At 37.1% G+C, this 22,359-nt stretch overlaps 1 protein-coding gene across 1 annotated transcript in view; it reads left to right on the forward strand.

The window, feature by feature from the left end:
* The window catches only part of PAK2 (p21 (RAC1) activated kinase 2), a 111,885-nt gene that overhangs the window by 84,577 nt on the left and 4,949 nt on the right, over positions 1–22,359 (forward strand). The window contains exons 8-14 of the mRNA XM_069065035.1: positions 2,820–2,883; positions 4,498–4,546; positions 9,577–9,689; positions 11,706–11,823; positions 16,117–16,216; positions 17,108–17,304; positions 18,395–18,532. Coding sequence (XP_068921136.1) covers positions 2,820–2,883; positions 4,498–4,546; positions 9,577–9,689; positions 11,706–11,823; positions 16,117–16,216; positions 17,108–17,304; positions 18,395–18,532 — 779 coding nt within the window. The remainder of the gene's footprint in view (positions 1–2,819; positions 2,884–4,497; positions 4,547–9,576; positions 9,690–11,705; positions 11,824–16,116; positions 16,217–17,107; positions 17,305–18,394; positions 18,533–22,359) is intronic.

A 22,359-nucleotide genomic window follows, 5' to 3' on the forward strand; every position in this document is an offset into this window, starting at 1 on the left:
TGTTATATTCTACTGAAACTGAATTTAGATTACTCATAAACTGTATCTTAAGGATAGATTAATTTATAGTCTTGTAATAGCTGGAAGCTCAGTGGATAGAACACTGGATTTGAAGCCAGGAAGACACAAGTCTCAGACTATGTGACTCTGGGCAAGTCACTTAACCTCTGTATGAATCCATTTCCTCAGAAGTAAAATGAGGTGTAATAAAAGTACTACCTATGTCCCAGGGTCATGAGGATCCAAATGGAATAATGTTTATAAAGTGCTTAGCATAGTGCTCAGTACTTGATGGGTGCTTAATAAGTGCTTGCTTTTTTCCAGAGTAATAGAAGCTCCAACTACATCCAGTAAAGTCAGGATAATACTCTTAATTTATTTTTGGGGGGTGGGGGGGAAGGCAGGCAATTGGGGTTAAGTTTCTTGCCCAAGGTCACACAGCTAGTAAGTGTGTCTGTATTTGGATAATACTCTCAACTTTGCTTTGTCTGGTCAGTGTACCAGTCCCCTGTTTGGAAGGCAGTCTTTATTGACTAACAGTGACTTCTCTCAGAGGCAGTAATGTTTAGAGTAGTAGGTTCAACCAAGGTTTTCTCTGTGGAGAGAAGGTATTGTTTCATTTTTGTCTTTGCATCTCCCAGTGCTTGGCATACCATAGATGATTATTAATAAGTGCTGATTGGGGCCTCATAACAAAGGCATAATATAGTTAGAATGGATATACAAGGGTTTGGGTTTGATTGACATGTGAATTATTATAGTAGAGATCCTGGAGTCAGGAAGACCTGAGTTCAGATTTGGCCTCAGACACTTGGTAGCAGTATGCCCTTGGGAAAGTCCCTTAACCCTGTTTGCCTCAGTTTCCTTATGTATTAAATGAACTGGAGAAGGAAATGACAAACCAGTCTAGTATCTTTGCCAAGAAAATCCCAAATAGGGTCACAAAGAGTTGGATACAACCAAAAAGGCTCAACAACAGCAACTTATATATGGAAGGTACATTCATTTGGTTTTTAAGGAAAAAGGTTATTTTCTCTTAGACTTCATTTTTCTACCTTTTTCCAAATCTTACATACCAGGAATAGAGTTTAGGGCAAATATGTAATATATGAAGTGCCAAGTGGAGAATTTCTGGGATTTCTAGGAAATTTTGGCAGAACTGCCAATGACTTTGAAAAGCGCTGTTTTAGAGAGAGAAAGAAAATAATTTTGGATATGTGTTTTGTTTTTTTTTTTTTGCTTTCTTGGAGGGGGGAGAGCAGGACAATTGGGATTAAGTGACTTGCCCAAGGTTACACTGCTAGTAAGTGTTAAGTGTCTGAGGTCAGATTTGAGCTCAGGTCCTCCTTCAGGGCCGGTGCTCTATTCGCTGCACCACCTAGCCTCCCGGATGTGATTTATTTCAAACATCTATCTTCTCTGCTGGCTTTTACCTACTGATTTCTGACTTTTCAAGCATGAGGCCACACCGCTGCCCCTTTCTTTTGTTTTAGTTTGTGTTTTTTTGGAGGGGGGAGAGGAGGGCAGTTGGGGTTAAGTGACTTGCCCAAGGTCACATGGCGTGCGTGCGTGTGTGTATGTGCGTGCGTGTGTGTGTGTGTGTGTGTGTGTGTGTGAAGTTCTGAGACCAGATCCTAACCCAGGTCCTCCTGACTCCGGGGTCGGTGCTCTACTCTCTGTGCCACCCTAGCCCCCCAGTGCTCCTTTCTTTTAGAGGGTGGCAGGGACGGATGCTTCATGCTATGCCTATTACCTTTTCTCTTTTGTAGGAGTGTTAGTGCTGTTTTTTAAAAATATACATGTAATGTAGGGATTATAGGATGTTCCTCTGCCATTTTATTATGTCCCTCTTATTGTCTCCCTTTGTGTCTTACTCCATTGCTTCTACCTCTGGTCCCGGTTGGCCAAATTGAAGTTGAGTATTGTCTGGAATTAACTTTTAATATAACCCTGATTTTTAACTTGAGTAATTGTTATTTTATTGAATTTGCAGTTTGGTTGATCTGTTCATAAAGATTCTAGTTCAGGATATTACAGTTTCTTATGTTTCATAATTTTGAAGCCATTCATTTAGTTCTTGTTGACTTTATTTTTAATTTACTTTAGAGGTTAAAAAACCATCAACACAAATATTTCTGAGGAACAGAAAAGAGGATTCTTTATGGAATCATACATCTGTATTAAATACAACTTTTTTTAAAAGCATACATTAAATTTAATAGTAGTGCCAACACCTCTTCCTTGTCTGTGTTTCTTTCTGGTCACTTTTTTTTCCTGCTTTGATGGCTTTACTATTACTATCCCTCCACATTTCTTCACCCCAAACATAAAGCTTTCTTTGGAACAAATTAATATGGTCAGGCAAATCAAATTGTGTACATTAGCCATGTCTGAAAATGTATGTGCCATTCTGTGCCTCCTGCTCATCACCCCTCTGTCTTTACTTTGACAAAGCAGGTGCCTACATAATTGAATCCTTTCTAAACAAATTTGCTGCTTAAAAGACTTTTCTTATTTGTTTCTATAATCTACATAGTAATTGCCAATATATGCCACATGATGAAATTAAAATAACCGTGTAGACATTTTTATTACTTCCTTCTTTAGTCTGTTAATATTAAGCAGTTTCTTTTTAAAGACATACATAATAATACATTTTATTGCTGCTTTATCAGTTTTCTCTGACTTTTGTAAGCCTTGTACCATATTTGAGATTATTATTTTTTTAAAAAAAATCTGAAATGTTGTTTGCAAAGAAATAGTACCACCAAAACTTTAATTTTTAATATTCTAATGGGCTTCCCCTTTTTTTTCAATAGGAACTATCGTCAGCATAGGTGATCCCAAGAAAAAATATACCAGATATGAAAAAATTGGGCAGGGGTAAGTATTCATCAAGATGTATTCCATAATTTAGCTTGCTTGTTGTTTTTCATCATGCTTTTACTAAAAATAACATCCTTATGAATTAGTGTAAGTAATAGTAACTAGATGAAGCACATTTAAAATGGTGTTGGGTTTCTGTGCTAGTTTTGTGTGCAATTTTGCATCCTTAATTTTACCCAAATACGGTTTTCCTTTTTTTCCTTTGGGTGTGGGTGGGTGGTTGAGTGGTGTTAGTGAGTGTAGGTGGAAAAAAGAAATTAAGCCACCTAGACATCAATAGAAATGTAAGACAATGGAAAAGAAGTGGTAAATTATGTTTTATCTGTGCTCAGAGAATTTTACTGGGCAACATGTAGGCAGGTTTGCAGCCATGTGTGTACGAGTGTATGTGAAAATATAATGTTAATTATCAAGACATAATTAAAAATAGCCAGTATGTATAAGCACAATGTAATGATTGTGAAAAATCCTGGGAGTGGGGCAGATTGGCTTGGGACTTCAACTGGCCTGAGGAATGGAATCTGGGCAATAAATATCATTTTTTATGCAACAGAAGTTTAAAAGAACTTGGAGGTTGGATTTCTTTTAATTTTTATTTTGAGTAAGAAGATAAGTTTTAGGAACCTTTATTAGGTAAATACTAAAAATTAGATATGATAGAAATTTACCTTCATTATCTTACTGTGAATAGAATTACTTTGATTCTGTTTTTTAATGAATTTTCAGAATGCTACTAGCTTGGAAAAGTAGTTTTAGTTTTTAGCTTTTCTTGTTGATATTATTTTTATATTCATCTATCCATTCATTTATTAGATATATATTGAATGCTCACTATGGCATGACACTCTTCCTGCCCTTGTCTAGGTAGTGATAGTTATTATAAATTTTAGCAAGCCACTTTTACCCTGTTTTTTAAAGCAAATCATACTGTTTTGTTTTGCTTATAAATCAGTGAAGATTTGGAATTTTAAGGAGTAATTATGTTGGAAAGGTAATCTATCCATTGCTTTTTCTGTCTGAAAAAATGTTTCAGGGACAAAAAAGCCTTATGCCTTTATGGGAAAACTTGTTACAGCTTTTAAAAAATCCCTCCAATCATTTCATTTGTTTTCCAGTAGTGTTAGGTACCTTTGTTGACTATTTTAAGCCTTTTATAATTATGAAAGGCACGTGAGAGATTGTAGTAAACACAAGGTCAGCTTTGAAAACAGGAATATTGGTTTCAAATCCTGCCTAACTTTGTGACAATGGGCAAGCCACTTAACCTTTTTCTTTTTTTTTTTTTTTTGAAGGGGAAGGGCAGGGCAATTGGGGTTAAGTGACTTGCCCAAGGTCACACTGCTAGGAGGTGTTAAGTGTCTGAGGTAGGATTTGAACTCAGGTCCTCCTGACTATAGGGCTGGTGCTCTATTCACTGCGCTACCTAGCCGCCCTGCCACTTAGCCTTTTTAGGGCCCAGGTAAACCTTTTTAAAATTCATTACAGATTTATATCAGTAGGAGGATTTTCCTCTCCTGTAGTTCTCTACACCAGTGAAATCACAGGATGAGAAAAATTGTGTTTGTAGTGTTTTAGAAACTCCAAAACTGGTTGTCTCTTTTATTCTTGCAGAGCTTCAGGTACAGTTTTCACTGCTACAGATGTGGCATTGGGGCAGGAGGTAGGTCACTTCTTACTCCTTCTTTATACTAGACTAAGGATGAGGGATGCTGTCAATAAGAAAACTGTTTTCCAGTAACATCAGTTTGTAATAACTCTGTTGTGAATGAATTGAATTATGCATGTCAGTTAGTAAAGAATTATTATTTTGATTAGATGTTTCAAAAAATTTTTTATATTCCTAACCTAGGAAACAAAGAAGGGGGGCTGTTGTTGGGCCTGATAGTGGGTAAATCAACTTAATTAGTTTGTGCTAAGCAGTGTAGGCAAATGCAAAAGAAAAGCTGTGTGCTCTTTTCACAATAAATGAATTGATTTAAAAAATTATAAAATTATTAACATACACACACACCACATACCCAGTGCCTGGGGGAAGAGTATTTTCATTAGAAAGTTCAGGAATAATGGAAGCATTGGTTAATTCACCTGTACTTTCATAACCACCAAGGGGATTGAAGGAGAAAGGTGATACAAGTTCAGTGGCCAGGCCCCTGCTAATAGGATGGTTGGGGAGTAGGGCAAGTATGGTTTGGAGCTGCCTGAAAAAATGGGAGACCTGTGGGTGGGAGTGGGTTGGTAGAGGGGACAGGTCTCAGAGATGAAATGTTTAAGTCATTAGGGTGTGGTTTCTGGTCATGGGCAGCAAAGCACCTTGCAAGAACATGGTCAGGACTAGAGTTTAGATTTATATAGTTTCATTGGGGTAGATAAAATGAATGCTCACATTTAAGTTTAAAAGGGATGCTTTCTTCCTCATTTTGGGATTAAGGAGCCCTCCTCCTTGAAAAAGCTAAGTCCTCCATCTGTATCCTTGATCCTTTTTATCTCTTCCTGTCCTTTCTGTGAACTTTTGCCATCGTTCATCTTTCCTTCTCTATTGGATCCTTCCCATCAGCCTGCAGACGTGCTATATCTCCCTTGTCCCAAATAAAAATTAAACTAAGAAACTTTCCCCTTGACACTGTTAGCCCCTTTAACTGTGACATTTTCTTCTTCTTTCCCTTGATTGCCAGATTTCTAGAAAAATATTATACCAAATTTCTCCACTCATCATGGAGATTTGCTTCAGCTTTGGTATTCAAGCCTTATCAGTTCTCATAGTTGCTTTTGTTCCTCCAACCATAGCCTCCCTTCATAGAGAACACAAAATCCCTGTCTTAAAAAAGCTCTTCATTTGCCACCAGCCACTTTTACCACTAACCGCATCTCACTCCCACCTCTCCCAACCCAACACTCTTTGTTATTTTCCCCTATTAGAGTATAAGTTCCTTGAGGGAACAAGTGTGTTCCTTTTCCTTGTTTATATCCCCAGTGCTTAACAATGGACCTAGGTTTTGGTGTTTTGTCTTTAGTGCTCACTCCTTTAGTAGAGTCCTACTCTTTGGGACCATGGACCATACTGTCCGCGGGCTTTTCTTGGCAAAGATACTGGAGTGATGGGCCATTTCCTTCTCTAGTGGAGTAAGGCAAATAGAAGTTAAGTGACTTTCTCAGAGTCACACAACTACTAAGTGTCTGAGGCCAGATTTCACCTCAGGTCTTCCTAACTACAGTCCCAGAGCTCTCTTCACTGAGACGTCCCTAGGGTGGCTGCCAACACAGGTTCTTCGATCTGCTTTGTTAAAGGAAAGCAACTCAAAATGGGTTAACAAGCTTACTTTAATCAGTCAAATATGTATCATTTACCTAGTTCAGGGGAAAAAGGTCAGCACCCCGAACTTCAGAGTATACAGACAGAATTATCAAGACAGAGAAACAGATCAAGGTTTCCAAACTGTCCAACCATTACATCCATACCAAATCAACATCTGGGTTTTTCAAAGCCGGGGGACTCTCAACAATGGCTTCCCAGAGGCTCATCTGATCAAATCACAGAACACTTCTCAAAGTGAGCCCCAAAGTAAAGCCTCACAGTAAAGCCTCACATCAGGGATTATATAGCCTTCTCCTGGGTCAGAGAATGTAACCACCCTCTTGACCCACTGCCCAATCACACAGCATCAAGGTGTGGGCATTCCTGAAAACCTAGCCTCCCACCACAGGCTCCATGTGACCACATTCAGCCTATTAGGAGGCAGAGTATATTTTCAAATCAAGGAAGGCTCTCAGAGTCTCTTAAGCCTCTCAAAGGGCCTAAGGGCAGGGAAGATCTTTAAATTTCCATTTCCATTACACTGCCTAAGTAGGTAGTTAAGAAATGTTTATTGTATTTCTTTTTTTCTGAGATCTTTGGTAATTTTAGTCTGTCTTTCAATCTTTTGCTCACTTTCTGACTCCCTTTTGATGGTGGTTTCCCTGCAGACTGGATTTGAAAGCCTCTTAACCTCCTCCCATACTGGGCAGTAGTTTCCCAGAATGTCTCCACCATAAGTGATTCTGGGAGGACATAACTGGTCTCAACTGGACACTGAGCTTTTGACTTCTGGCTTAGTGGAGTGCCACACAGTCTCCCATACATGTGTCCTAGCCCCTTTCCCTCTGTTCCTTTGTTCTCGGACTGAGCTCCGTTACAGCCCAGAACACTTCCATGTTGCTATTGCAGCCTGTGAAAATTTCTGCCCTTTTGATTTCTGAGACACTGGGAGGAGAGTTGGGTGGGGTTAGAATACAGGTTGGATTCTGACACAAGACAGTGAGTGGTTCGGCTTGTACAGCTTTGGGGAGATTACTGGGGGAAGGGAGTGAGCATGTTAGGAGCTAGCCTTCTCTGCTATTGGTTCAGCAGTTAGGATTTACCTTGTTTGGGTTCTTGGAGTACCATTCCATGGAGATAGCTGAAATTCCTTTATCTTTTATTTATAGCTCTTATGATCAGAAAAATTATCTAAGCCTACATGTCATTGGTCACATAACCTAGAAGCTTTCCCTCTTGGCTCACTTGAGCTCCTGAATAAAGTATAAACTTCTGACATTCAAGGTTCTCTAAAATGTAACTCCAGTCCTCTTATTAAGCCTTATTTCATACTGTATCTTTTTCATGGATTATATCTTCTACTCAAACCCAGACTGTTCTCATCCTATCTTTCCCAATCTCTTGTGCTTTTATTTGCACTGAATCCCTTGCCTAGAAAAGATGTTTCCTCACCCCTCACCACTCTCTAATCTTTTGAAGTCCTTTAAGACTCACTTTGGGTACTATTCTCCATAAAGCTTTCCTTCTTTCTCCTTGTGGAAATTTTCTTAACGTCTTTAAATTTCTAATAGTACTTTGCCATCTCATTTTCCCTTATATCAGTTTGTTTGTATGTGACTCTCCTTTGCTCTCACATCCCTCTTACCAGTTAGATTGCTAGATACTTGAGAGTGAGGTTATTATTATATCTGTCTTTCAATCCCCAATGCCAGTATAGACCTTTGCACATAATCAGTGCTTAATAAATGCTAATAGTAGCTTCTGGTTATGTCAAGACAATACAAAGTGCTGCCTTATGTGGTAGGACTATAAATGTAATAGGGAATCTAGAGAAGGGAAATGTGGAGCTGGGAGAGGAGGGTGGTCAAAGAGAAAATAGGACGTGGTTAGGATTTGTAGGAGCAGAAAAGGTAAGGAAGAGCATTTTAAGTGAGAACAGCATAAACAAAGGTATGGAGCTTTAAAATAAGTATATAACAGTTCACTACTTAGAGCAGAAGGGTAATGTTATGGAATACTGGAAATAATATTGGATAAGTAAAGATATGTTAATTTTGAACATTGAATGTTAGCTTTGTTTGGTGAAGAGAGGAGAGTGTTAGCTATCAATGCAATATGTCAAACTATTGTCATATATGGTGAATTTAATAGTTTCTATCCCAGAGAAAGTTTTGAAGGAGGTATTCAGGTTTTGTGCCAGCTCAGACATACTTTTAACTCCATGAGGATGATAGACATATTTAAACAGCTGTCAGGATTTGCAGTCAGCAATAATAAGTGCATGCTGTTGTAGCTTTTAGAATTGGAATTAAATTTGTCTTCAAAAGCAAAATGTGACTGAAAGAATGTCCCCTTCCTTTTTTTTTAATATAAGAGAAAGTGGCAAGTTTATAAATGGTTGTAATTATTATTTGTGATAATAACTTAAATTTATTATTGCTGAAATGGGAGGATAGATGCAGTGTTTAATATACCAAAATACTTGAGTTGGAATTCTGTTTCAGGTGCTTACTAGCTGTGTGACATTTAGCAAGTCATTTAACCTTTCTTTCTTAATTTCTTCATCTTTAAAATGGAAATGATAATGACATCTGGTTTATAGGGATGTTGTTAGATTAAAATGTGCTGTGGAAGCACCCTGTAAAGTGCTTTCCAAATCGTAAAAGTTCTCTGTAAAATGTTAGTTGCCATCATCATCGTCGTCATTATCATTATATTAAATTTATATAGAGTTTGCTGGACTGTACGTATTTATGACGAAGTTTTTCTTTTTCTTTAATTGGGCGGCTGGAGGGATAGATTATAAATGCATATAAACACAAATTTATTTATTTTTAAATGGTATAGTGTTTTAAAGTTGACATTGTTTTTACATATGCTATCTTATTTGATCCCCACAACAATCCTGAGGTAAGTCTACAGATCCTGTTACTGCCCTTATTTTGACAAAGAAGGAAACTAAGACTCAGAGAGGTTGTGACTTGTCTGTGTCACACACCTAGTAAATATTTTAAATTAGTAAACTCAAGTCTTCCTGATTCCAGCCCCAGAACTCAAGTAAGTATACCACACTTCCTCTCAGTCCATTGTTAATTCCTACAAATTAGGTGTCTGTATTTGAGAATGTGCTGTTGGTTCTTGTCATGAATACATGTAGTGAGCGAGTTTATTTTTTGGATTGAAAATTCTTTGCAATTAGGGAATAATCTTAACTCTTTAGATCACATGGGACATAGTTCAGTGCTATATACTTTGAATGTCCCATTAATTTCTGGGTTAGCTTCTTGTTCAGTGCTCAGCATACATTAACAGGTGCTGATGTAGGCTCTATAATCTGTCCTAATTTATGAAAGGTTAGAAAGTTACCACTCTTATTTTATTCTGTTCCATCAATACAGGTTGCTATCAAACAGATAAATTTGCAGAAACAGCCTAAGAAGGAATTAATCATTAATGAAATTCTTGTAATGAAAGAATTAAAGAATCCCAACATAGTCAACTTCTTAGATAGGTAAGTATGGATTTTTCAGAAGGTTTGAGGTGAGAATATCGTGATCTTTAAAGACTGATGATATTTCTTCTGTTGTGCAGATAATCAGACAAAACTACAAAAGGGCTTCTTTATGAAAGGCTTTGTTGTATTCTTTCTCTCCCTACCCCCAACCCACTTTGGTCTATGACAGATGATTCTTCCAATTTGAGATGTAAATCCTTAGATCATATTTCGAATTTCATATGATCATTTTCTTGGCAGATAACATGATTTTGTATTCTAATGTTTCATTTATCTGGCATTGTAGAGAGTGAGTTATCCCATAAAGGTGACTTTTCAAATGCTAAAGCATTCCATTAACCATTTTTTAGTAAAAATATTTCTGAGATGCAATATGTTTTGGTAAATCAGGGTTACCATTATGACCATCTCTACTGTGTTATAATATAGTAATTTTTCCGTCTCTTCTCTCGCTATTAAGCTGGCAGCTGTCACTTCTTTTTTCAGGGTATACCAGAGCTTACTAACCTTCCTCTTTATGATTTGCTACTTCTGATTTGTTATTTGAATACTTAACCAAAGTTTTCACAACTGTTTGTTGAGTCTGTATATGGCCTCATAAAGTAAAGTGGAAGGCCATTATCTAATGTGACTTTAGAAATATTTGAATTTGTCTTTTTATTATGAACTTAATAAATAGCCATTGCGAACATTTCAGTATACAAAGAACAGAGTGAAAGAATTATATATGAAACAAGTTTTTTTTAAGTACATATAAAATTTAACACTGTAATAACAAAACTGTCTTGTTTGTTGCCTACTGAATTTCATCCCATTCCTTTTTGTGTATTTTAAAATGTTCTGTTGATGATCTTTTTGTTTTATATTTCTTTAATTACCCATTACTTCCTTTCCAACTCCCCTTCCACTGCAAAAAAAAACCCCAAAAAGCTTCAGCCCTTCCATATAAAAAATTAGTGTGGTCAAACAAAATAAATCCACACATTGGTTCTGTCTTATTTGCTCTGTCATCTTTCTGTCAGAAGATGAAAAGCATGCTTCATCATCAGCGTTGTGGTATTATAATTGGTCATTACATTGTTAAGAATTCTTTCAGATTTCGTTTCCTTTACATTATTGTAATAATTGTGTAAATTGTTCTTATGGTTTTGTTTATTTCACTCTATATCAGTTCATTAAATCTTCTCATATTTCTCTGAATCTTCCTTTTCACCATTTTTTACATTATAGTGATACATTATATTAATGTACCATAATTTATTCAGCCGTCCACCAGTTGATGGGCTTGCAACTATTTTGTTCATTTCTTTTCTACAATAAAAAATGCAAAATATTTTTGATACCTATGGGTTCTTTTCACTCTTTCAATGACCTTTTTGTGGTATGTGGCTTTCACTGTTATCACTGGTTCTAAAGGCATGTACAATTTAATAAGTTTTTGGTTATAGTTGCAAAACACCATCAACAGTGCATTAATGTTCCTGGCTTTCCACAGCTCCTCTAGCAGTTGTCATTTTTCTTTCTCTCTTGTCGGGCTTCATGCGTATAATGTAGAGCTTCAGAGTTGTCATAATTCGCATTGCTCTTATTATTAGTGATTTGGAATTTTTTGATGGGGTTATTAATAGCTTGCCTTTCTATTTCATAGTCTGCCTGTTCAGATCCTTTGGCCATTTATCGCGTGGGGAATGTTTCTTGTTCTCATATATTTGTATCATTTCCAGTGTGCTTTTTTGAGTGCTTTGTCACAACTATTTTATTGATAATGTTTAGTTTACTTACTGATTCTTGATTGGTAATTGGAATATTATAATAGTTTTCATTTCTATGTTTATTTCAATAAGGGAGTGCTAAGTGTAAATTCTGTGGGATTGAAAAATTCTCTGTTATGGAAGTTTCAATTTAAATGATTCTTAGTGATGTCAACAGAACTAAAATCAGCTGCAAAGTATTTGAGTGAAAATTGCTATAAATGTAATAGAAAAGAATGTTTATTGTTTCTTCTGCTTTTAGTTATCTTGTAGGGGATGAATTATTTGTGGTAATGGAATACCTTGCTGGAGGGTCTCTTACTGATGTTGTAACAGAAACCTGCATGGATGAAGCACAGATTGCTGCTGTGTGTAGAGAGGTGGGTCTTGTGTTTTCTTGTTGGTGACATGGGTGTGTGGGGGTGCAGGAAGGAAAGTCTACGCATGTGCTTTAATAATGTCACTGATTATGTTCCTAGGAAATTGTATTTGAAAATTTTTTTTGGTGAAAATTCTTCAAAGGCTACCTCTATTTGGGTTTACTTTACATGTGGGCTCTCAACTACCTTTGGGGTAATCTGAGAGCTCACACATTCCAGTGTCTTGGGATAAAGTCTAGACCTCTAGAGAACTCAGGTTACAAGCTAGTAAAACCCACTATGTAGCTACAGGTCTCTGCTTTTTTTACTGTATCAAACACACAAAGTAGATTTTAAACAGATCTTTTGGTGTTAGTTTCCTAATCCCAACCCCTCTGCCCTTTTTCTTACCTTAAGATGTGGTGAAGTTCTTTCTTTGATCCCATCCTTTTTGTATGGGCTTAGTGTAGATCAGCAATTCCCAAATGTTTTGGTGTCAGGACTTCTTTATACTCCTAAAATTTTTTGAGGACCTCCTATAAAGTTTTAATGTATGTGGTTTATTTTTATCAGTATTTGCCACGTTAAAAATTAAAACATCTCTAGAGGGGCGGCTAGGTGGCACAGTGAGTAGAGAGCCGGCCCTGGAGTCAGGAGGACCTGAGTTCGGATCCAGCCTCAGACACTTAAACACACACACACACACACACACACACACACACATACACACACACAACTAGCCATGTGACCTTGGGCAATTTACTTAACCCCAATTGCCCTCCAAAAAAAACCCCTAAAACATCTCTAGTATTATTTTGAAAATAATTTTAACGTTGAAGACCCCCTAAAAAGGTCTTGGGGACTCCCAGGGTCCCTAGAATACATTTTGAGAATCACTGGTATAGATTAAAGAATATCTGGCTTGTTGTCAGTGACACTCATTATAGTCATGCTAGATACTGATGCTTCAGGAAGCATTCACACTGAAGGCCAGGATTTTGAAGACTAATTTGTGTTGTCAGTGTTAACTGCTTTGCAACTAAAATTGTAAATAGAAAATTTCACTGACATATCAGAGTGACTAAGTGGATTACAAACTATTTGAGCATTTATAAGAATGAGCACATGATCTTATATTGCCTCAATTTTTGTTTGTTTGTTTTGAATGTGAAAAATATTTATCCTTTGACTATTTGGATCCTGGGTCTTCAATTTGTAGGACAAACTGAGAAATGAAAGAGAAAACAATTCATACTGAGCAAGTGTGAATGATTGTTCCCTCTCCAAAAGCAAGGGCTTTCTAATTTTTGGAAGTTGACAAGATCTTCAGAAATATTTCTTATCCATTTCTACTTAGAAATTTTGGTTATATTCAGTCTTAAGTTTTTCTCTTTTGGGGTGAGACAAAAAAGAAATGGTTTTGTAAGTTAATAGATTTAGAACTGGAAAAGGTCTTAGTGTTAGTCCAGAACTCTCTTTTACTGATGAGGAAATTGCGACTCAAGAAGTTAAGAAACTTTCATAGAGTCATGTAACTGGTAGGCAGAGAACCCCGGTACTCTGTAAAATTTTTTATTGTTCTAGCTATATTACACAGCCTCTCTATGCATATTTTTCTTTTAAACCAAAGTAGAAGATATGCATGTAATTTCTTCTGTTAGAAGTATTAATCCTTGGGGTGGCCAGGTAACACAGTGAGTAAGAGCACCAGTCCCAGTGTTGGGATGACCTGGGGATTTGAATCCCAGGCTCAGATACTTAGCACCCACCCAGAAACACCTGGCCGTGTAACCTTGAGCAAGTTACTTAACCCCAATTGCTTTAAAAAAAAAAAAGAAGTATTAATCCTTCAAATTCTGTTTTGAAAACTTCCAAATGCTAGTATGCTATCACTTGTATTCTGTGATAGGATTAGAGGGTATAGGACTAAAAGTCTTGACGTTGATTGTTCTTGCTATTTTGCTAAATAGGGTAAGCCAGCAGGAAGGCAACATGTTTGAGCAGCTCAACTGAGTTTTCCAGTTGGGTGACAAATAATTTTGGTGATCAGACACAAGACCGATATGATTGAGATAAGGAAAAAAAAATACCTTCTTTGGTAGGTGGTTTAGAATTTGAGTTTTTTGTTTGCATTGGAAAGTGTTTAGGAAGCAGATTTTTTAAAATTTCAGAATACTTTTCTCTTTCGGGAAGAAGCAGCAGCCGGCTACCCGACCAAATATCAAACAGAAACAGTGAAAATTTAAACAAAAGAAGAGGCTAAATTTGTTTTCTTTTATTTAATGTTCCTGTCCTCCTCTCTATGTAATCCACATTGTTTTAGTTTAATGCATTTGCTTATCAAGCAGTTGTTTTTCTAGTTACATTTCTAGTTAATTGTTTTCTAGTTAATTGTTTTTCTAGTTAATTAATTTTCTAGTTAATTGTTTTTCTAGTTTTTGTTTTGCTCCATTGATAAATTCATTAAGTTAGAGATAATTCTTATCTAAAATTATCTTTCTTTACACCTAGAATAGTGTTGTATGTGTAGTTAGGCATTTAAATATTAAATGAATGAATATGCTTTTCTTTTTATTATCATTTTCTTTTTAAGAATATGCCTATATAGGGGCGGCCAGGTGGCTCAGCGAGTAAGAGCACCGGCTCCAGTGTCGGGACGACCTGGATCAAATCCGGGCTCAGAAACTCAGCACCGCACCCAGAAACACCTGGCCGTGTAACCTTGAGCAAGTTACTTAACCCCGATTGCTTAAAAAAAAAAAAAAAGAATATGCCTATAGGGTTTTTGTTTGTTTGTTTGTTTTTGCTTTTTGAAGGGCAGTTGGGGTTAAGTGACTTGCCCAAAGTCACATGGCTAGTAAGTGTGTCAAGTGTCTGAGGCTGGATTTCAACTCAGGTGCTCCTGACTCCAGGGCTGGTGCTCTATTCACTGCGCCACCCAGCAGACCCCAACTCTTTCTGACTCTTAAATCCAGTTTAGTATCCACCATGTCACACTGCCTCTGATTGCATTTAATCTGCATTTGTGTGCCTTTTAGTGTTGCTTTCATTTACCTTATTGTAGTAATTATGTAGACTGTTTTCCTAGTTCTGCTTTCTTTGTTATGGATCACTTTTATATATTTCCTTGTTTCCGAGAATTCTTCATTTCTTACAGTGCAATATATACACAATATACTTCAGTTTGTTCAGCTGTTCATTCCTTAGTCAAGGGGACCTCAATTTGTTTCCTTTTTGTTTGGCTATATAGAGTGATTTTTTTTTTATACTAATGAGCCAGTGATAGAATTTTAGAAATAAACTGATCCTTGGAAATACTTAGTACAACTTCGCTTGACACATTTTGAAGCTATGCATAAATATGAACAGATTTCCCTAGGATTATAGACTAGTCAGTAGACAAGTTTCATATCCCAGTTGTAGAGTTGGAAGGGACTCCAGAGATCATCATCAGGTCACCAATCCATAGGTGAGGGTCCCTGTGGGCCACATGTTGACTTAGTTTTTAAATGTAAAGTTATCTGTGTTTTCTTGTATTTTTATTTATTTTGGCAAATATTTCCCAGTTATATTTAATCTGTTGTGGGCTGCGTGGGGTTTGACCCCTCTGCTATAGTGTGGTCCCCTGTGTTGTAAAGATGAGGAACCTTTGACTCAGAGGGGTCAAGGGACTGACCTGACAGGTAAAGTGAGCAGCAGAGAGCCAGAATTTGAACCCAAGTCCTGGGTACAGATCTTGTGCTGGCTGGATCTACAAGTCTTTTGTAGGTCAAAGCATCACAGAGGGTATTAAAGATTAGAAGGGTCTTTGAGTTATGGCATAACTTGGCATTTAAAATGTCTTGGCAGTCATGATCTGCATTAAGAAGAATTTATAGTCACAGCTTGGCTTTTAAACTTACTACCTTTGTGACCCTAGCACATCACTTTTGCCTCTTAGCCTCAGTTTCTTCATCTGTAAAATAGGAGTGAGATGATTAGGTGATGACCCTGAGTCCCTTCCATCTCCAAATTATTTGCCTGGGATGCTCAAGTGATATTACTTCACTTTGTTTCTCAGTATATTTCATAAGGGTCAGTGGTTACATTTTGTTTTTCTTTTAAATTTGTTGTGTATTCGACAAATCAAATGATGATATTATCATAGTGATCCTTCTTTGTAAGTATGGTGTGAATGCTAGTGGATTTGTCTTATTTTATTAATGTCACCCCAGTGTGCCTTCTGAAGGACACTGCCACGGCTGAGTGTGTCTGAGCAGCAACTGGTTGTGCCCAGCACCTATTTTCTCTGTGGATGTTTTTTCTCTTGCACAGTGTTTACAAGCTCTGGAGTTTTTACATGCCAATCAGGTGATTCACAGAGACATCAAAAGTGACAATGTGCTTTTGGGAATGGAAGGATCAGTTAAACTCAGTGAGTAAAAAATGGCACTCTTCTGTTCTGATTTCTGATACTTTTACAGAACTCACCACCACCATCACCACCACTGATTATTTTTGCCATCTCCTGTGCTGTGTATACACACAAACACACACAAAGGCTGGTGTCTTTTATGGAGAAGACTCTTTCTTAGATTCTCCAAAAAGGGATTTGAATTGTCAGTGCTAGCTAATATAGTAGGTATGTACATCTCACTGTTGATAGTTTTCTGAAAACTTTGAATTTAGGGAGTCCAGCTCATACTGGCTTACAAGAGTTTATTGTTAAATTTTCACTGTGAGCGCTTAGACTTTGGAAATTGGCAAATGCCACAAATCTGGGCCTTTCCTACTGTTTTCTTGATTGTTAAGACCTAAGAAAGTGATGGAGAAAATGTTAATTCAGATTAAACCTCAAAAGTGTGTCTTGTGTTCTCAGAGAGCCAGTTGTTAGACACTGACAAATATACCTCTGCCTGGGAATTTCTATAGCAATATGACATAAATCTTCTGCCTCAGAATCATAAGATTGTAGATAAATATTTTATGTATTTTTAAAAAACCCACTGTAGAATCGTGGATTAGACATAAAAGTAATCTTAGAGGAGATCTAGTGCAATCTTTTCATTACACAAAAGAGAAAACTGAGATTAACCAGAGAAATCACTCAGTTAATAAGAACCTTCACATCTGCAACACAGACCTGTTAATCTTACTTTTCCAATAAAATTGTGGATTTTTTTTAACCTTTTAAAAAGCAATACATTTAATAGGGTATAGAAAGTTATAAATAGTAGTTAATGTACCAACTGTTGGTATTTTCTAAGCTGCACTGGAACTCCCCCTGAGGCTTGGAATAACTCTAAATTGTTGTTTTGTTATGCAGCCGACTTTGGTTTCTGTGCTCAGATCACCCCAGAGCAGAGTAAAAGAAGTACCATGGTGGGGACTCCTTACTGGATGGCACCGGAAGTGGTCACGCGTAAAGCTTACGGGCCTAAAGTGGACATTTGGTCTCTGGGAATTATGGCGATTGAGATGGTGGAAGGAGAACCCCCATACCTTAATGAAAATCCCCTGAGGGTAAGCAGGGTGGAATTGTACTTCCTGGCACAGCATTGATCCACCAGTCCTCTTTTATACAGAAAATCAGGAGGCAGTAGGACTGACTGACTTACATGGCACTCTTAAAGTCTACAAAGCACTCTACACATATTATTTCATTTGACCCTAATGATAGTTCTGTGAGCTGGTGCTATTATTACCTCCATTTTATGTGAGGAAATTGAATCTAAAAGAGACTAAGTGACTTAGCCAGGGCATGCACAACTAGAAAGTTTCTGAGGCAGGATTCAAACCCAAGACTTCATTATTTTAAGTGCAGAGCTCTGTATATTTCACACTACTGCCTCTCCAGTTTGAATCCATAGTCACTAGTTTTGAATCCAATCTTAGTAAAGATATTAAAGTATTTATGTGAAAGTTTTATTAATGTTCCAGTTTTTAAGTTGTTTCACTCTTTAAATGCCCTTCTCATATTTGACACTAATTGCCATTATAGGGAATGGTCCTCTTAGAACCATGCTTTTCATTTTAAAAAGATTTTCAAAATTATAGAGGTTGTATTTATTATCTAGTAATTTAAAGACTATAATTACCATATGCTTGCCAAAATTAGAGCTCTTTTGTTTATGAATTTCATTCATTCTTTGTAATTTTGTTAGTGTTAGTCCTTTATAGTAATTTGACTAATTTATAAATGTCTTATATTATTTAGATTATGTCAGCCAGAAAGTTCTAAACTTCTGAGGTAATTGTCATTGACTTTCTTAGCACTATCTATGTGAACACAGAATCTTCAAGATGGAAGGAATCTTAGAGATCCAATAAGATTATTTTCCCCAGGAGGAAACTTAAGACCTTTGAAAGTCATGACCTGTCCTAGGGTTATTTTTCTAGTATATAATCTAAAACAGAGGCAATAGATGAGTGTAAAATATAAATATAACAATAATGTTATTATTAAATGGGTAGAACCACTATAACCTTTCCCTCAGATGTTTACGGGTAATTTCTGTGATGAATTGAAGGACCCATGAAGTAGTACTGTCTTCCTGAAGAAAAACTTGAGTTTTCAAAGCTAACAAGTGTGACAGTGTTGTTTTGTTTTTAGGCCTTGTATCTAATAGCAACAAATGGGACTCCTGAACTGCAGAACCCAGAGAAACTCTCCCCAATATTTCGAGATTTCTTAAATCGGTGTTTGGAGATGGATGTAGAGAAGAGAGGTTCAGCCAAAGAATTGTTACAGGTAAGTTCATTAATAGGGAGGGAATGTACCAGAAAGCCTTGGCTTTTGGAATCAGAAATAAAATTGTAACCATTTCAAAAGTTTGATTACTTCAATACTTACAGAACAAATAAAATGCTATTGGTATTCAATATTAAGGCTTCATCTACTGTAAAATTGAGTTTTTGTACTTTGGCTTTATTACTTATACTGATATATCTGTGGTTCATTGAAATGAAGGTCTTGTAGATGCTGGAAAAACAGAAAATTCTCATCTTATTATTGAAGCCATTTTAATGGGATTTCTGCAGAAGTCATGCTTTTATACCTCATTGTAGTTTACAGATCACCCTTGAGTTCTTGAAGGTTAAGCCAGAACACAGGTTCTCTCCATTTCTAACAAGCTGAGAAATCTTTTTGTAAAATGCCAGAGATGGTGTATCTGCTGGCTAAGGAACAGTTTAGCTCAGTAGAGTTGTTTACTACCAATGTTTTGGGCCAGAACAATCCATGAAATGGAGAAGGCTACAAAATGCCCCAGCAAGGAATCTTCCTTCCCCCTGCTTCTGTGGTGGAGTTAATGGTAAAGGGAGTAGAGGTTGCTAAGAATTGTACTGTTTTTACTGTTTCTATAACCATTTATTTTTCTAACTGTTGGTACTCTAAATGTGAGATCTTCTATCTACATCCTTATTGATATCCTGGATATCAGAAACCAGAAGATACAAAGAAATAACTGACTAGAATGATGGCTTACAGATCCTCCTCATAGAGGAGAATAAAGAATTGACCCAAGTTGGCTTCATTATACTTTTAAAGGAAACAAGGAACATCATTTCACCGGTTCTTTTTAGGGCTCATGATGACTCAAGCAGATGTGCCACTGTAAATATAGTTGTATCTTATCAATTCCAGTGGATGATCTCATTAACTGCCTTGGATTCAAGTATCATCACTATGTAGATGACTTCTAGATCTGTCACAAAAAGCCTCTTGTCTCCCTGCCACTCAAAGACTCTCCCTTCTTCAGTGAGATTCCTAAAATAAAGGTCTTTCCTTGCCCCACTCTGCTCAGAAAGTTCTTGCGATTCCCTCTTGTTTCCAGAATCTTACGCAGTTTGGCTCCAGACTTAGTGGACATTATTACTCTCCTTTTAGATTCCCTAGCTTCCTTCAAAGTATAGCCCAAGTGACTTTTCCAAATACTGGCTAGAGCCACTAACTGTTAATGCCTTTCATCCACTACAGAAAAAATCTCTCGTATTTACTTTGTCTATAATGGGTGTCCCAAAAGTCTTAGTGCTCTTTTATAGCTTTAAAAACTTCTGTAGCTTTGATAGCTATAAAACAGCACTAAGTCTTTGGGGACAGCCTGTATTTGGCATTTACTTGTATGTGTTCATGTTGTTTCCTAGTAAGATGTAAATCCCATGGAGATGCAGATTGGGTCTTCGCCCTTTTGTAGCCACAGTGCCTGGCACAATGCCATGCACTTACATACTCACTGACAAAGAAACAGACGTTTTTGGGGAAGGACTGGCCAACATGCACAAAGCAGAGTTAGCACATACCTTGGTGTTCCTTGACTGCATAAAAAACGGGCAGGGAGAAGATTATGAAGGCTGGTGGGAAACATGGTTCAGGATCAAGCAATCAAGAGGCCAAGTGTTGCATGAGCTATTCACGGTCCTTAATCTTGTACATAAAGAGTCCTCTTCAAGAAGAGAGCCAAAAAGATGTCAAAGGGGGTGAGCCCCACTGTCTTTAAGTGAGATTGACTGTATCTTGTCATGATGACTGGTTATAGATGTCATTGTCATTTAAATAGCAGCCCTCTTTGGTTAGTTTATCAACTCAGAGCAAAAGCTGGAGTAAGTATCACATCTGTGGCAGAAAATTATAAAGGCAGAGCAACACTGGAATAGGATAGCTTCCTCTCCTATAGGCTAGACTGTAGAAAATGGCTCATTTCCTATAGGATACAGGCTAGAGTAAAAACATTGACCATCACAGTTTTAGAGAAGTTTAATCAGTGCAAAATTGTCAACAAATTAATAGACTAAAAGAACCCAGAAGTCATGTTAGAAAATGCTATATGGCAGCCAAAGGCAGTGTTGATTTATGGTACAAGGTCATCCTTCAAAATAATACCTAGAAAGATTGATAGAGGACTCAATAGTATTAGAGAAGAACTGCTAATGATCAATTAGGCAGCATGTTTAGAGCTCTGTTAAGCCTGGAGTGGGCAGCTAGGTGGTATAGTAGAGTGTTGGGCTTGGAGTCAGGAAGACTCATCTTCCTGAGTTCAAATCTGTCCTCAGACACTTATAGCTGTGTGACCTTGAGCAAGTCACTTAACCCTGTTTGCCTTAGTTTTATCTTCTGTAAAATGAGCTGGAGAGGCAGCTAGGTGGCACAGTGAATAGAGCACCTGCCCCGGGGGTCAGGAGGACCTGAGTTCAAATTTGGCCTCAGACACTTGACACTTAATAGTCGTGTGACTTTGGACAAGTCAATTAACCCTAATTGCCTAACCTCCCCCATCAAAAAAAAAAATGAACTGAAGAAGGAAATGGCAAATCACTCTAGTGTCTCTGCCAAGGAAACCCCAAGTGATGTCATGGAGATTTGGACACGACGGAAGGACAACACAATCCTAGAGTGTCCAAAGAATATTTTAGATTAAACCAAAAGGACAACAGTCACGAAATGGAATAAATCTTCTCCTATTTTTAAAGTGATGAATTTTCATCAGTAACAATAATCAGTCTACCACATTTGGACTCTGCATCTCAGCATTAAATGTGTTATTGAGAAGTGGAAGGGATGCTTAAGAAGATGAGACTGATCTTTCCAGATAATGCTACGAAGACTGGAGGTGAGACAGTTTTAAAGTTTCCTAGGAATTGATTTTCGTGATGTCTCGAAGAAGAAATTACAAAATGAAATAAACATATTGGAAAAAGGACCAACTAAATGTCCCCCTGCAAAACATCAGCAGTAATCAATGCATGCTCCAACTTTTTTCTTCTTCCATATTTATTAAAAGGGAACAGGTAGATTTTTATACATGATTTTTTCTTTGGCATACCTTTTCAGTTTGAACAACTGATTGAGAGGTATAGGAAGCAAGGTTCTATGTGTTTTGTTTTTTTATTAAAAAAAACTTGAATGAGTTGGACAAAATATGAAGGCCTTCCTTGTAAACAAGGACTCTTACACATTTAAGTTATTCATAACTGTACTTTTCAGTAGCCTATGGAATTTTGGCATCAGGATGAGGTGTAAAACAAGGAAACAGTTTTGTTTAAGGTCGTCACCCTTCTCATAGAGGTTATCCTAAGCAAATCTAAACAAAAGTATTCCTTATTGACACTAACATTCTCCACGTGTTCTAGTTATGGATTGTTTACTAATTGCATCAAGCTCTGGTATAGGATCAAGCCTTCTCTATGAAATTCACAATAGTGGTAAAAGAATTGGCATAATCATCCAAACGGAAAAAACTGGATGGGAAACATACAGTGCCCATACTGTGACATTCAGCTAGACACATAGTGTATGGTATTTGCCAGTAGAAATATATGTATATGTGTGTCTTGGACAGGAATAAATAATAAGATGGGATCAGAATTGAGAAGGGCTAGAAGACATTTGGGAAATGTGTTTCAAAAATCTGTTTTCTTTAACACTGTTGTGGTGAATGTTATGTGGCTGCAAATCATGAAATACCACAGTCTTAGAAGAATCAAAATTACAAGTAACCCAAAGGATTCCCGCATCCCCCCCTTGCTCCCTAAAACAAAACAAAACAAAAAACAAAACACACACACATGATAAGTGTAAGT

Source organism: Petaurus breviceps, unplaced genomic scaffold, assembly GCF_028583685.1.
Source record: "Petaurus breviceps papuanus isolate PSGF00001 unplaced genomic scaffold, PetGlider_PUasm1.0 90654, whole genome shotgun sequence".
NCBI classification, from domain to species: domain Eukaryota; kingdom Metazoa; phylum Chordata; class Mammalia; order Diprotodontia; family Petauridae; genus Petaurus; species Petaurus breviceps.